The 12015-nt window shown below is 44.9% G+C and overlaps 1 protein-coding gene across 2 annotated transcripts in view; it reads right to left on the bottom strand.

Moving 5' to 3' along the window:
- The window catches only part of ARIH1 (ariadne RBR E3 ubiquitin protein ligase 1), a 29300-nt gene extending 24236 nt beyond the window's left edge, over positions 1 to 5064 (bottom strand). For both annotated transcript variants that reach the window (XM_029958662.1, XM_029958663.1), the window contains exon 1: positions 4983 to 5064. In XM_029958662.1, coding sequence (XP_029814522.1) covers positions 4983 to 4990 — 8 coding nt within the window. In that variant the 5' untranslated portion in view covers positions 4991 to 5064. The remainder of the gene's footprint in view (positions 1 to 4982) is intronic.
- Between the last annotated feature and the right edge of the window lie 6951 nt (positions 5065 to 12015).

The raw sequence follows: 12015 nt of genomic DNA, 5'->3' as shown, positions 1-12015 counted from the left end.
CATCCACGAGGCTTTGCCGCTGTTCTTCAGCGTTAGCTCAAGGGATTTAACTCAACCAAGTTATTGTGTTTGCCTTGAGGATTACACTCAGAAATCTATATATTATATTTAAATATAGATATATAAAACTGTATATTTAGAAAATTTTAGCATGTAGATTCAGTGCAGTCCCATGACAGGCCGTATTTGTTTATTAAGAGTCGTGGATAAATATTAACTCCACAAAAGGTTTCCGACTGCTTCAACTTCCAACTGCTCTTCCAGGCAGCAGGACCAGTGCAGGACATGCTCCATTTGGGGAGAACAGACACAGCTGGGGGCTTTGCAAGGTTTGCAAGGAAATGTTTTGAAGACAAATGATGCACCTTGAATCCTGGCACTCACGGCCAGCTAAATGCTTATGGAAATACCAGAGGTATTTGTAATGGAGGGCTGGTCTTTAAGGATGAATATCCATGTCAGGAACTTGACTTTTTTCATCTGGAATTACTCACACCTTCTGAATAACTATGGAAAGTATTCCTCCTTCCCCATCCTGTTTTCTTTTCATGCATTCTCTTCCTGAGCAAGTAATTTCCACAACTATTTGCACGTGGTGTCGCAGACTCAAAATCGTGCTGTCACTGGGCCACAACAACCCTAGGAAAGGCAGAAGAAAACCTGGATCTCCCTGAAAACACACAACTCCAATGGATACTCTGGAATAAAGCTCTCCAGCTGCTCCACCACTCCTTATGCAAACACACCAAGGGCTCAGTGGAAAGACTGTGCCAGTTCCTTCAGTGGTTAGGAACAAATCCTGATTCCAATCACCATCCCTAATTCCAATCACCATCCCTTTTTCTCACTTGCTCCAGGATCACACAGACCATCCGTGTAGGCAGATCTCCTTTTGCCCCTCCCATGCTCTTTGCTCCAAGGATTCCCAGGCAGCAGCTCTAAGCCTTCCCTGCCACAGCAGATGAGCTCCTCATGACATTCCTCCCCTTCCCTGGCCCAGTAAACCTTCTCAACCACCAACTTCCACTTCCATTCAACCTCCTTGAGCCCAAGGAGCCAAAATTAATGCAATCCCAGTCGAGATCTGACCACAATTCCTACAATTTCACCTGTCTTTCTCCTGCAGATCTCACCCAGTGCACCCCAAACCATGTCTACCTTTCTCCAGACCTCCTCCGTGTCAGCGGCTCCATTTTAATCTCCACTGGAAACCCCAGATTCTTTTCCATCTCTGTGTTGATGGGACCTACCATGACACTTTGTACCACTCCCATTCCTGGGATCCTCCCAGCTGTCTGGATTTTTCCCTGGATCCTCCTCTGAACCAAATGCCTCCGAACAGATTTGTGCCAAGCAAATTAATTAACGCCAACATTCATCCCAAAATTAACTGATAAGGGATTTACTAACAGGTTCCATCTAGGATCTCCAAGGATTTTGATTTTTCCTCAAGTTCCCTCTGTTAAAGGGTTGGTTCTTTGTACCTCCATCCTTATTTTCATCCTAGGGAGAAGCACAGCACCTTTAACAGCCTTTTAAATCCTCTGCCCTGCTCTCCCTTCACAATGCAGATACTGAGTAAATCCAGCTCTTCTGATATATGAGGATTTGTTATGTTAATTCTTCAAAATGCATTCTCTTCATCACTAAGTTGGGGTTTCTGCTATTTTAAAATTCATGGACAAACCAGTGAATTATTTTCAAGTCCTTCTGCTTACCAAGACCAAATCCATAACAGTCTCAAGTCTTTTTGGCAGAGGGATCAAGCTGTCAGCTCCTTTATCTTCTCAGAATTTCCTCCTGCTGTCTGTAACTGCCTAATCGCTGTTTTCTAGACATAATCAAATCCTATCCACGGGAATATCAAAGATAAAAAGCCTTTTCACTGCAAAAAAAATGCTTCTAGTACACACTTTGGGATATTTACTTCCGTGAAAGAGCATTTGTGAGTGTCAGAGCATCAGAACACTCACAGTAAAAGATATCTCCACATCTAAACTCCTGCCATACACCATTTTTCACCTGTTCAGCCTCTGTTGAATAGTGTAAAGGACTTTTCTGCCCCAAGGAAAGCACCAGATACCTGGAGAAGAGTCAGTCTGGGCCATCCTGGCACCCCTCCTCTGCTCAGAGGGAACAGGGATGTTGCCCACCAAGATAAGCACCTGTGAGGAGCTGCTGCTCTGCCTGTGCCTCCAGGGATGAAATCAGGCCTTGGGTACATGCTGAGACACTTGGCTTTCAACAAAATGACCAGGGAAGGCACATAAAGCAGGAAAGCTGCATTTTAGTCTCTTCATTACGAGGAGGTTCATCCCCAAAACTCCCCTCAGGAGGGATGGACACCATAGGCCACAGTAAAATTGGAAGGTAATCAAGATGAAGTTCAAAGCTGAAGCACCTCCTTCAGGCTCCACCTGAGGGTCCCTGATCATTCTGCACCTGCTGCTCTCCTGTCTATGGGAATCAAGCCTATGAGGCAAACTGTCAAAATATTTGACATCTTTCTTCTCCAAAAAACATGCAGCATATCAGAGGCTGAACTTGAGTACTTCTTCCACTACCCACTTCCATCCTACAAACAAGTCTACCCCAACCCCCCACTCTTGCTTTCCAACACAAATAATTAGTGTTTCACCAGTGGGACAGGGCAGTTTTTAATTGTGGCTGTTACTCCATGGTAAGTGGACCTGTAACACATCTGCCCTCTCACCACCACCGTGCAATTATTCCATGACAAAGCTGGCCCAGACAGTAACAACCTGCTCATTAAAAATACACGTAACCAGGCTAAAAAAAAAAAAAAAGTGGTTTAAAACATGGAAATTTTCATGTCACGAGCTCAGAGCTCACCACTTATCCAAAAAGAAGCCACTTTGTTTGTGTGCTTTACTCCAGGCCAGGTTTGATAAGGCTGCTGTGAGGCTGTGCTGACTCACCATGAGCTAAGGTAAAACAGGCACTGACATGGTACTGTAAACACACACCACTCAACAACAGGGACTTTCGAGTAAAATGCATGTTTTGGGGGTTCCCCTCCACCACCTTAAACTTCACCTATCACCACAGCAATCACAAAACCCTCCTGAGCACTATGAGCTTTAACACAGCTGAGCACTCCAAAGGATTGCATGGAAGTTATTTGGTGAAGAAGTGACAGAAGGCAACACCAGGTACTCCAGAGATCACCTTTTAGTGTTTTTCTAACACAACAGGACAGCAATGAGCACCAAAACTGTGACCAGTGTGCAACACCTCTGCATAAGCAAGGGTCATGCATTACATTATTCACAGGGGTAATCCTATAGAATTAAGGTAAGTATTTTAATGAGTATGTTTACCTGGGGATTTGTAACTATTAATGGGTACTTAAAGTGTTTTATTGAAAACTGTAAAAGCTTTAACAAAAGCAGCTGACAAGGAACCGGCTGACACCTCCCTTTGAAAAAAAAACACAGCCTAATTTTTATTTTTTAAATTGATGGCAGCCTTAAACAAGCTTTCAATGAGAAGGGACAAAACCTACTGAATAAAGGGATGACCTTTCAGTTACACTCGTGGAGAGGCATCTCACAGGGAGATGGAGGCAGCCAAGGAGGGTGAACTTTAGCCTGACCAAGAGAACCAGCCCAAGAAACTCAAACAAAGAAGTGGACACACATTGCAGAGCAGGAACTAAATCAGAATGTTTAACAGCTGCAGCCAGAGTTAAATAGTGGCTATATTTGTAAAACACAAAGGTTTCAGACTTCCAACATCAACTCAAAGAGGTCAATCTCAGTAAAATAAAGCAAGGACTAGAAAGCTGTAAAAAATCATAATCACTTCAGAAAAAGAAAAAATCTGGGTTAAACAAAACAGAAGAGATACCTGAGCACCATCACTGAAAATGTTCTACAAAGGGGGCTAAAGGTGTCCTAAATACATTAGCCCAGGATAGCAGAAATATTTATACTCCAAAATAATTACTAACAGTCTGAAAACCTGTTGCTCCTCCTTCCCTGGGTGACAGAGCACCAAACTACAGGGCCTGAGATAAGTGACATTTATCAGTCATCCCACCACCAATTGCTCCTGGTTTACAACCACAGAGCTGCCATCTTCCCATTCCCTGATCACCAGGCAAAGGAAATGGTAATTAAGAGAAAGTCAAACAAACACTCCAACCAAGCCCTGAGTCCTTCTGCCCTCACTACCCACTCACTGGCCACTTAACACTTGTTAAGATGAGCATAGACCATAGCAACCAGTAAGACCCTTTACAGTCTTTACTGCTCCTTCTGGTCCACATTAATTCTCCCCCCAGCTTCTGAAGTAAACTGATTTCTCCAGCTCCCTTAACTCTCTTCAACACCAATATTGGCATTGAAAAAACCCCAGTGCAGCTGGATTTGGCCTCCACTGTGCAACAACAAACTATAAAAAGTACTTTTACCAGCAACATTCCCCAAATGGGAATCAAAGATGAGAAATAAGCATAAAACACTCTGCTCTGAGGGGGAGAGAGAGGCAAAATTCAAGCCATTAGTTACACACACACTGAAGAAAACCTGAGAGCTGCAGAGATGAAGACAGGGCAGGAACATTATCAGTCAGAAGCAATTTCGTCTTGGCCAGACTAGTAAATAAACATGTCAGGAATACACATGCCAGCATGACAGGCAAGAGCAGCGAAACCCAAACCCAAAACACTTGCAAGATAACAGGAACCTGTTCCTGCTTGCTTTTTTCCAGAGCCTGTCCAAATGCTGTGCCTGTATGTGCTCAAACTGGAAATCCCTCTTTCCAATGGGCAACTTCCACGACTTCTAACTCTAATAGGGATTAATAATATTTAGACAAGGAGGAACATTTAGAAAGGGGGAATATTTAGAGTTTACACAAGAGATTCTCCTGCCACACACACCGTGCATCCCTCCAGCCTCACATTAACCCAGGAACAAACATTTCTTGCAGGTCTGAAGCACAAGGTGGCTGCTTACCTCTCCATCAGCTTCTCCTTATCCCAGTTGAAATGGCTAAGCAGTATTCGAGTAATAGTCGCTGGATTCTGGAGAAAGAAAAGAGAACCAATCATTAATTGAGTAACCAAACTGGTATGAGAACACCAAGCAGAGTTTTGAATAGGCAAAGGGAAAATCAGTGGGTCTGACAGCAATATCTGTGCACACAGTACATGGTTACTATCATAAGCTGGACTTGACAGATAGAAAAATAAAAAAAGAACACCCTTCTGTAAATCCAAGTGTCTATATAAAATGAAAATTGGGCTGAAAACTTAAGGAACAGGTCAGTTACTGCTACCACATGAGGTGATTAAGTGCCACCATCTCCACACCCAGTGTGCCCACACAATGGAACCCCAGGATGTCTGTAAAATGCAGGACAAGCTGATTTCCATCCATCCTACCCATTTTTACCACATCCTCCATACTACCTGCAGAGCAAGAATATTCCTTGTTTGTCCCAGCCCTGACCACCAAAACACTTGGGCTGAAAACTCTCCCAGAACACAAGTGGCTGCCAGTGTAAGATGACAAAGTCCTTGGAATGTCCTAAATGTTCGCAAAGCACAAGATCCAGAAAATACTCACAGAGTCATATAGCTAAGGAAAGAAATACAGCCTAGAAAGGTCAGAAATAGGATGGAAAATAAAAGCTGATTTTCACTTGTGTACAAGTTTTTCTTCCAACTATACCTGTACCACCAGCCAAGGGTTTGGTTATATGAGCTGGGAAACACAACGAACCACACAGCTTGTGTTACACCCCAGAACCGTGGTTTAGCTCCCTAAATCCACACTCTGGGCTCAGTTTTAGGACCATTTCCATGCAAGGGAGACAAGAGCAGCCCCTGAGAGCTGCTGTGTGTACTTTGCCATCTGACACCAAAATGGAAGTTTGCCCGAGGGCCAATGTTCAATGGATGCTCTGAAGCTGTTGAAAAGTAGGACAGAAACCAGCAATGTGATTTCCTGAGCCCTCCAGCTACAGCCACAACGTGGAGCTGCCAAAAGCCAATGCTGTCCCCCACGGCAGTGATCCCACCCCATCCCTGCACGCCCTGTGCTCACCAGTCCATCCCAGTACAACCATTTTTATGCTGCAATGCCCCAAATACTGGCTCAGAAACTGATTTTCTCTTTACCTTTAAGTTGGTTTTTCATGGAATCAGTTCCCCAATCTGCTTGATTGCCTGACCACACAAGCAGCTGCATTAGCACGAGGGGAAAGCAGGGCAGCATCTCTCACCACCAACACCAACAAAATCTTCTCTGAAATAAAGCCCTCGGGTGAAAACGTAAGCACAAAGAATAGTCTTGTGGTTCATACTATAAAAAGTGACACTCCTCTCCTTCTGCAGCGTGTTCTGACTCTTATTAATGCCAGCACAGATTGTTTAAGGCCAAATTAAGAATTTTTCCAGCTTAAAAAGCCCATGTGAACAAAAGCAGCTTTGGAAAGGTTAGACCAGCTGGGATGGCAAATCTACACAGCATAGGGGCAGAAAATACCAGAAATGGGGATTGCCAAAACACAGTGTGGTGGAAATGTGGTCCCAGTCCATATCTGAACCAGTCTCCCAGGTGATGTGGATCCAAGCCCTTCACTGTGATTCATGAGGTGCCTGTTTGACAATCACATGCCACCAGTTTTCCAACAGCATCCATCCCTGATCCAGAGACTGTTCAACTGTTCAACTAAGCAGTTAAACTGTTCCAAGGCAACAGTCCTGCCAACAAGAAGCTGTATGGGAATTTAAAGATCTCTTTCACCAAAAGGCTCCTGCAGCAGCCTCTTTCAGGGTTTAGTTTTTGATCTTTCCAGGTTACTTTGCATTTGGGGTCTCCACAACACCTTTTCCTGTAACTCTGTATTGTGTAGCAGTACCAAAAGGAGCTCTTAAAAGCTCACTTAGACACAATTCCTAGAGCAATTTAATCAAAGATGAAAATACACCTCAGTAAATAAACCAATCTTATCTCTAGATTATCTTGGTTATGATACCAGCACCTATAACTCTAAATTACGAGTTTCAGACAGCAAAGCACACAGCTCTTCAACTCAAGGAGCCTTCACTCAGCCCAGAGATCTGCCAGATGTACACAGAAACACTACTTCCTTAATTTCTCAAGCAACAGCATTAAGAGAGCTTTAATTAAAATCAGCCTGAAGTCTTGCCCTACCTTCTGCCACAGCAGCCCACTTGGCCACTTATTAAGGCTTCTGGGAACACCTATTAATCACTTAATAGGCTGAGAGGCAGCTGAGGTAGTGGTCTCTGGCTGACTTTTTAAAAAGACAGAAGGTTCCCCCTGCACTGCAGGATAAGTTATGGCACATTAATAAGGAACTCGAGTGGTCTGCAGTGATTATTAAGCACAACAAGGCAGATCCAGCAAATGCCACTCACCAAAGGACACGTGGCCATGAAGAACAAGAGGGTTTCATTTGTGGCTTCTCCAATTTCCCAACACATTGGCACCACAGCTTTCCAAAACAAGATTCCCTAGGTCAGATCCCCCCAGGTATCCCAGTAGTGCAATGTCAGCGTACAAAGCATGTTATTTAGGATTATACTGCATTATCACCTTCTCCTGCCTTGCTGGGCTCCAGCTTCCTCCAGCTACAGGTTCAACATGTTCATTTAAAAAAGAAAAGGAGACACCAGCAGCATGACAAGCTCCTACCAGAAATAGCTGGGCTGCCTGCTTTTGCTGCCTGCCACATCCAAGATGTGGTATTTAAAACTAAACTGCTTGTTTAATGGATACAGGAGGCCAGGATTAACACAGTCGTGCCCTTGCTCATCCCTGCAGAGTTACAACCTCAACTGGCAGCACACAGGGAACACGGGAGATGGGGAGGGAGGCAGCTGGGAGACAAATTACAGCTAAAAACAAATGCCAAAACCTCTGGCACGAAGGACTGTTGCAATTTAAGGGCAGACAGACCATCGGGGTACCAGGAACAGCCGCTCTGCAGGAATCACCCACGTGTGCACGCTCTCCTCACCATTATTTGAGAGCAGGGTTGGAGGAGTCAGCCACAGCACCCACCCCAGCCAGAGGTGTGTCCTGGACCTTGGGCATACAGGACACCAAAATACTGTGATGTTTCAACACCAGTTCTGCTCCAGCCCTTCATCAACACTGCGCTGCTGCACGAGCCCCCAGCCATCGCTTCAGACGCTCCCGCTGCGAAAATTAATGGAATATTTAAACAACACTGTGTTCCACAGCACTGGGATGGTGCAGCCTCTGCTCTGCAGCTGCTGGGCTTCTCCTCTGGCACAGGGGATTACTGCCTACGACTAACACCACCAAGATTAGTTATGAACAGGCTACGCTGCTGCTCAGACGGGATTACTCCCGGGGCTCGGAGTGTGTGCTCCTACTAAGGCTATTTTCTGTTTACAAAGAGGAATTTTCCTAAGGAAAGCAGCCAGAAACGGACGGCGGGCGAAGGAACAGCCAACATGACCGTGGGTCTGATGAAAGCTGAACCAGCACATCTCCCTTACAACAGCACCTATTAAATTTTACATGTCGGAGCCGAGGCGCTTTGCCTGGAGCCGAGGGCAGCGAGCCTGTTGATATCCAGATAGGAACAAACCCGAGGAAAGCAGCCATTTTGTTGAAAATCTCCGGGCACTTCAAAAGATTCCCTAACAAAACACTCCGAATAAAGCTCCGTCCAGAGAGAAACACACTCAGTCCTTCAGCAGGGGCTTTATATGCATTTTTTTAGGCTAACAAAGGAGCCAGGTCCCAAATGTGCTTCAAACAGATCCCACTCCACCACAGCTTTTCACTGGAGGTATTTACATTTACTGTCCTTATCTATGTTGCCATGCTCCAGCACACCAATGCAAGCAGGAGATACGGCCCTGCAAAAGTCTGGACTTCTCCAAAGAAGCATTATTAATTCAAATAAAACTCCTTAATTTAATAGAACTTAATTCAACTGGAAGCTTGGTCACTGATATGAGTTAGAATTCTTTTTTGCTGTCAAAATAAGAAAGCATGAATTGGAAGGAGGAATCTGGATGCACTTAAATGATAAATGAATTATAAATTAAATATTATTAGGACATTAGCTTAAATCAGAATTTCCAAGTAGCCCAATTTGCTGAATGACAGTTTGGAGCACTCGATCCATTCATGTTTCCATCCATCAAGATGAGCTGCACAGTTAATTCTTGCTGTTATTACCAAGAAAAGCACATTTTACAGTTCAGCTTCTCCTCACACACTGGGAGGAAGCTCCTGGTTCACTTTCAGCATTCACTGCAAACAAAAACCATTTGAGAACAACTTAACCTCAGTTCTCCAGCAAAATCCTTTCCCACCTCCTCGAGACACAGTATCCATAAATTCTTTGTTTTGTTTCTTTCCATGTCATGCCTGGTTTTGTTTCCTACACGTGGCAGCTTCTGCATTTCAACAGCTTTACTCCCAACTGCAGCACCTCCATCCAACAGCAGAGGTTTTTACAGCACTCAGGGTTTGATTCTGCTTCCACTTGGGTTTTCTACACTCTGGAAACACTGGCTTTGCCCAAGCCTCAGACACCTGTGACCAGTGCACACCTCAGCAACGTCCACTGCCATATTCCATGGGGGCATTAGTGACACAAAACAGGATTTAAATTCGCCAGTGGAAGGAAACTGATGGTTTCCCACCAGCTGACAGCAAAGACGGAGAGTTTTGCTTGGTGGAGGAGCAAAGAGCCATCAAAAGCTAATGCTGGCCTGAAACCAAGCAGCACAAACATCTGCTCCAGTGAAGTGGCACCTGGGGACAGGGTGTCACCACCACTGTAAATATTTAACAGCCAAAACCCCAGTGTTTGCAACAGGAGAGCACCAAGTGGAAATTCCCGCTGCCCTCCGAGCACAGGCAGGATCACACAGGATCACACAGCATCTCCAAAGCTCGTCACGTGCACACCCTGCCAGGGGGGAAGAGCTGATAAATAACCTACATGCCACATTTTAGGGGAGCAGGGAGAGCAGGAGCAGCCTCACCATGGGAGGGATGTGACCAACACCACACACCAAACAGCTGCTCCATCAGGCAATACCCAAGTGGGCACCAGCCCCAAATTCTGCAGTCACCAGGTCTCTGCTCTTCACTTGCACCTCTCCCAGCTCCATACAGGTAACCTCAGACATCAACAGACATCTAGAAGGTGGTTTAGGTCAACTTTTAGCTGTTAAAACACATCACAGTACAACCCTCAGTGCAAGGTTTGCGCTGTTCTGTCAGTGCACTGTGAGACCATCTGTGGAGATCCATTCACATCCATTCTTTCCAGACACAATTACAGGAAATCTTACAATCACAGAAGCTCATTTCTAGCAGCTTAATAAAACTCCCTGGAATCCAAAGCAGAAGATGAGATCTAAGTGCTGAGTACTTCCAGGACGTGATCTCCTTAAACTTGCCAGTTTTTAACCACCACCAATGGAGCGCTCTGAGAAGCTGCTGGAAAACTTGTGTGTAATCTAATATTCCCTGGCTCCATTACAGCCAGAACATCAGAAGGCTGCTGTGGGAAGAGGAGGACAGCAGCTAAACAGGTCAGTCTGCCACCACCCAGCCACCCTCTCTCCTCTGCCATCCCCTGAGGCCTGGCAGGGAATCACATTTCTGCCATTGGCCTGGTTTATGGGGACAGCACAACTGCAGGTGGATCTGAGAAACTCCTCACCTTCCAAACTCCTGTTACAGACCATAACAACAAAATCAGTGCTGCTCACTCTCTACACACCCACTGAGGGGATGGTCTTTGCATCCCACATCCCACTGAAGCCACACAAAATGAGTTTTTTGAGTTTGAGCAGTGAACCACCCAAAAACATACCTGTTTCCTGCCACTGGCATTTCCAAACAACTCCACAGCAAGCCAGGCTACTCCCTGTGACTGTTGTCATCTGCTGTCCTCCATGTGGCATTTGCCACCTCACTCTAACTTCCCATTAACACATCCACTGCCTTCAGCTTCGACACCCCTCCTCTCCTTAGCTCCCGACATCTTTCTTCATCTCATTAACTTCCCTTCACACATCATCTCCTAATTCTGAAAATTAAGTTTTACAGAATTACTGAATTAGAACCATTATGTGATAGCACCAAATGGCAGCTCGATCTGATGATCTCAGTTTGTAGTAACTTATCTGCACTTACTGAGCGTTTCCAGCTCTGATGAACATACGCTCTTCTAGCAGGGGAAGATAATAAAAGGCAACTTTGGAGAAAACTCTATTACTTCAGTTAATTGGTTCAAGAGACAGAAATGAAGCAGTCAGCTGCTTTACATTTTCTCTGAGCCTTTTGGAAAGCTTTCAGGTTAATGATTAGGAGCTGCAATGAAGAGCCATTGTCTAACACAGCTTTTAAAATCAGAAAAAAATACTAAAGCAACAACCCCAGGATGAATTAGCAAATTTGGAAATGCAAAAACTGAATTCACACTGTAATACTTCTAAATAAAAAGAAGATGGGATGGATCTGCCCTGCTGCTCTCAGACGACTGCAGAAGCTTCAACAAATTGAAAACAATCAGGGAAGGCATCTTCCAACACTTCAGCTATGCTTGCTTCCATACCAGGAGATCTGGGGTTTGATGACGGAGAGACAATAACCCTTATTTTATACATTTAAGAACATTTTGATTTCTCCTTCCTTTTGCTGCAGTTCTGGAGTATGAAGTTGGCCCTTTACAGAGCACGGACCCACAGGTCTGAGCTGATATTTTACTGCCCACAGCAGCAGTATCACCCCAAGTACTTCCTTTCTCCTGGTGTCTCCCAGCACAAGAAATCCCAGCACATGAGCAAAAGCTCAGCAAATCTGGGTAAGCAACATAAGCCACAGCTCCAGTTTCCGGAGTTGCTGCCGTACTGGGAACTGGAGTGGGATCACATGGGTGCCAGAGTACGCTTCAGAACGGGTTTATTCAACCCATTGCCTCCCACTCATGGATCTGCAAAGACTTGCCTTAAAAGAG

Source organism: Manacus vitellinus, unplaced genomic scaffold, assembly GCF_001715985.3.
Source record: "Manacus vitellinus isolate BGI_N305 unplaced genomic scaffold, ASM171598v3 scaffold_16_pilon, whole genome shotgun sequence".
NCBI lineage: Eukaryota > Metazoa > Chordata > Aves > Passeriformes > Pipridae > Manacus > Manacus vitellinus.
The sequence above is the reverse complement of the archived record's forward strand: the minus strand, read 5'-3'. Positions and strand labels throughout refer to the sequence as shown.